This window comes from Halyomorpha halys, unplaced genomic scaffold (genome assembly GCF_000696795.3).
Source record: "Halyomorpha halys isolate HHAL.00 unplaced genomic scaffold, Hhal_1.1 Scaffold992.1, whole genome shotgun sequence".
Taxonomy (NCBI): domain Eukaryota; kingdom Metazoa; phylum Arthropoda; class Insecta; order Hemiptera; family Pentatomidae; genus Halyomorpha; species Halyomorpha halys.
This window is the reverse complement of record NW_027116029.1, coordinates 591,202-593,871: the sequence shown is the minus strand read 5'-3', so window position 1 is coordinate 593,871 and position 2,670 is coordinate 591,202. Positions and strand designations below refer to the sequence as shown.

The window sequence follows — 2,670 nt, the reverse complement described above, 5'->3', positions numbered from 1 at the left end:
ATAGTATTTTAATGATTTACAGGTTTCTTACTTAAGATTAGATGTTTGGAGGGGCTTTTTATGTTGTTTAGTTTTTTCATGTTAATAACAGATAAAAATATTCCATTTGTACATTAAAATTAAAGGAATTTCATAAAGTTAGAATCCGATGATTCTTAATTTTACAATTAGTAATTAAATAATTTATTGGCTACATTGCTCTAGCCCGCGTAAATGTAATCTTTGCCGCCAAAACCTGTCGCTCCGCTAGTCTAGTACTCGTTCCTCCAGCGTTAAGTTTATTCGCCAGTCAAGATGTTTGAGGCACGTTTAGTCCAAAGTTCTATTTTAAAGAAAATTTTAGAAGCAATCAAAGAATTGCTAAATGAAGCAACTTTTGATTGTTCTGATTCTGGCATTCAACTTCAAGCCATGGATAATTCTCATGTGAGTCTAGTATCTTTAAATTTGAGGAGTGATGGATTTGATAAATATAGATGCGACAGGAATTTATCTATGGGAATTAATCTCACAAGGTAATGTATTTTCTCAATTACAAATGGAATTTACTTAGCTACTAAAACTGTTCATTTTTTTCAATGAGGTGGACAAACACTAATTTGTTTTTTCTCACTCAATCTGCTTTTATTTGTTCAATGACATCTTGAATTTCTTTTCAGTATGTTGAAAATAATGAAGTGCGCTGGAAATGATGATGTTCTTACTATCAAAGCTCAAGATAATGCCGACACTGTTATGTTCATGTTTGAGTCTCAAAATCAAGAGAGAGTTTCGGATTATGAAATGAAATTAATGAATCTGGACCAAGAACATCTTGGAATACCTGTAATTTTCCTTATTGACTTTAAATTAGATAATCTATAAGTTTTGTAAACCAATTAATATTATGTTTTCGTTTATTTAGGAAAAGGATTACTCCTGTATTATAAAAATGCCTGCTGGCGAGTTAGCAAGAATATGCAAAGATTTGGGACAGTTTGGTGAATCAGTTGTAATAGCTTGCTCAAAGGAAGGAGTCAAGTTCTCCGCAGTTGGTGATGTAGGATCAGGTAAAGCTTTCTGTTTTTATAATGGTTATTTGTTTTTCAATGTTAATTACAACTTCTGCCTTATTGGTCTAATTCAGACTATTTAGCTGCTTTAAAGTCTTAAAAGGCTGGGAATTCTGTATGAATTTTTCCCCATTGATAAAAAAATGGGAATGCTGTTAAAAAAAATAATTAATAGGAATTATTAGTTTTTATTCTATTATTAGGAATTAAGAAATATTAGATTAACTTCCTGAAATATATTATCCAACAGTCCCTCCCTTTAATTTGTGAATTTTAATCATTTACACTCTTTATGATTGTTTCAATTGTATATTTTCTTGTTTTATTTATTGCAATCCATTGAGGATTCAGTTTGAGATCTTAGCACTACTATTTAATTTTCAAACAGATATTATCTTTATAATTGTTCTCATTCATTTTAAAATCTGAATTGTACATTTCATTAGAAGCTGTTCAAATACAAAATTTTGTAATTCCAATTTTATTTTGAATTTAAAAAAGAATTGAATTTTTCATTATATATCAATGGCCTCTATGTATTAGTTAAATATTACTCCATGGATTTGTTCTTCATATATAACAATTTGATTTTATATCGAAGTGTAGATTGTAACAATTCTGAAGCGCTACTCCAACATGACACATGCTTCACCTTTTTTAAATTTGAGTTTTAGTGTGTATTATTATTATTCCACTTGCTCAAGAACTAACTTAACGAACTTTTCAATTAAGGTCATGGCTTTAAGTTGTACGAACAAGATCAATTTATTTCATACAAGTCCTTATTGTGAAAATCCTTCTTACTTTCCCGCTACTCACTTAATGTTCTTGTTATCTAGTGGTGACCAACCTATTTTAATCATGGTGGGGAGTCAATTTCTTCATTTTGTGGGACTGCCACTCAATTAAATAATTTAATGCCCCAGGCCAGATTCAAACTGGCACTGTTAAAGTTCCAAAAGGTGGCAAAGACCTGCGCCTCAATCATGTGAGCTGCGGACGACCCTGTAAAGAGGTAAACTGTCCACTGATTATGAACAATCAACAGGTCCAGCCCTAATCAATTAGAGGTAGAGACTGGTCTAGTAGTATCTGGTACTACTAGAGACTGGGTTCCTTGTGTTACATCTCTCACTCCTTAAGTTGATTCAACTTAAAGTTATAATATTCTTGAACTCAATTACGGATCTTTGACTGGGTTATTTTTTACTAATTTTATATGTCACTATACTTTAGGGGGAGAAGGATTTATATTCAGTCTATCTATTAATCTGTCTAATGATGAATGCACTATGTTAAACATAGGTTCTTAGTAAAGTAAATTTTCTACTTAGCTCTATGTATAGTACACTACACTCAATACTTTTTCATTCCATTAAATTAATTTTTTTTAGTTATAAAATATAAAAGAAATATTTTTTAAAATTTAAAATTTTTCTAGCTAATATAAAACTTGCTCAAACATCAAATGTTGATAAAGAAGAAGAAGCTGTTACTATTGAAATGCAAGAACCCGTTACATTGACTTTTGCTTGCAAATACCTTATTTCATTTACAAAAGCTACACCCCTGGCTTCACAGGTATGGTTATTGTATATAATATACAATTAATATATAA

The 2,670-nt window shown here is 30.4% G+C and overlaps 1 protein-coding gene across 1 annotated transcript in view; it reads left to right on the top strand.

Annotated features, from left to right (window-relative positions):
- Positions 1-224: 224 nt before the first annotated feature.
- The window catches only part of PCNA (Proliferating cell nuclear antigen), a 5,901-nt gene continuing 3,455 nt past the window's right edge, over positions 225-2,670 (top strand). The window contains exons 1-4 of the mRNA XM_014431656.3: positions 225-515; positions 660-825; positions 905-1,049; positions 2,494-2,633. Of these exons, the coding sequence (XP_014287142.1) occupies positions 295-515; positions 660-825; positions 905-1,049; positions 2,494-2,633 (672 nt within the window). The 5' untranslated portion in view covers positions 225-294. The remainder of the gene's footprint in view (positions 516-659; positions 826-904; positions 1,050-2,493; positions 2,634-2,670) is intronic.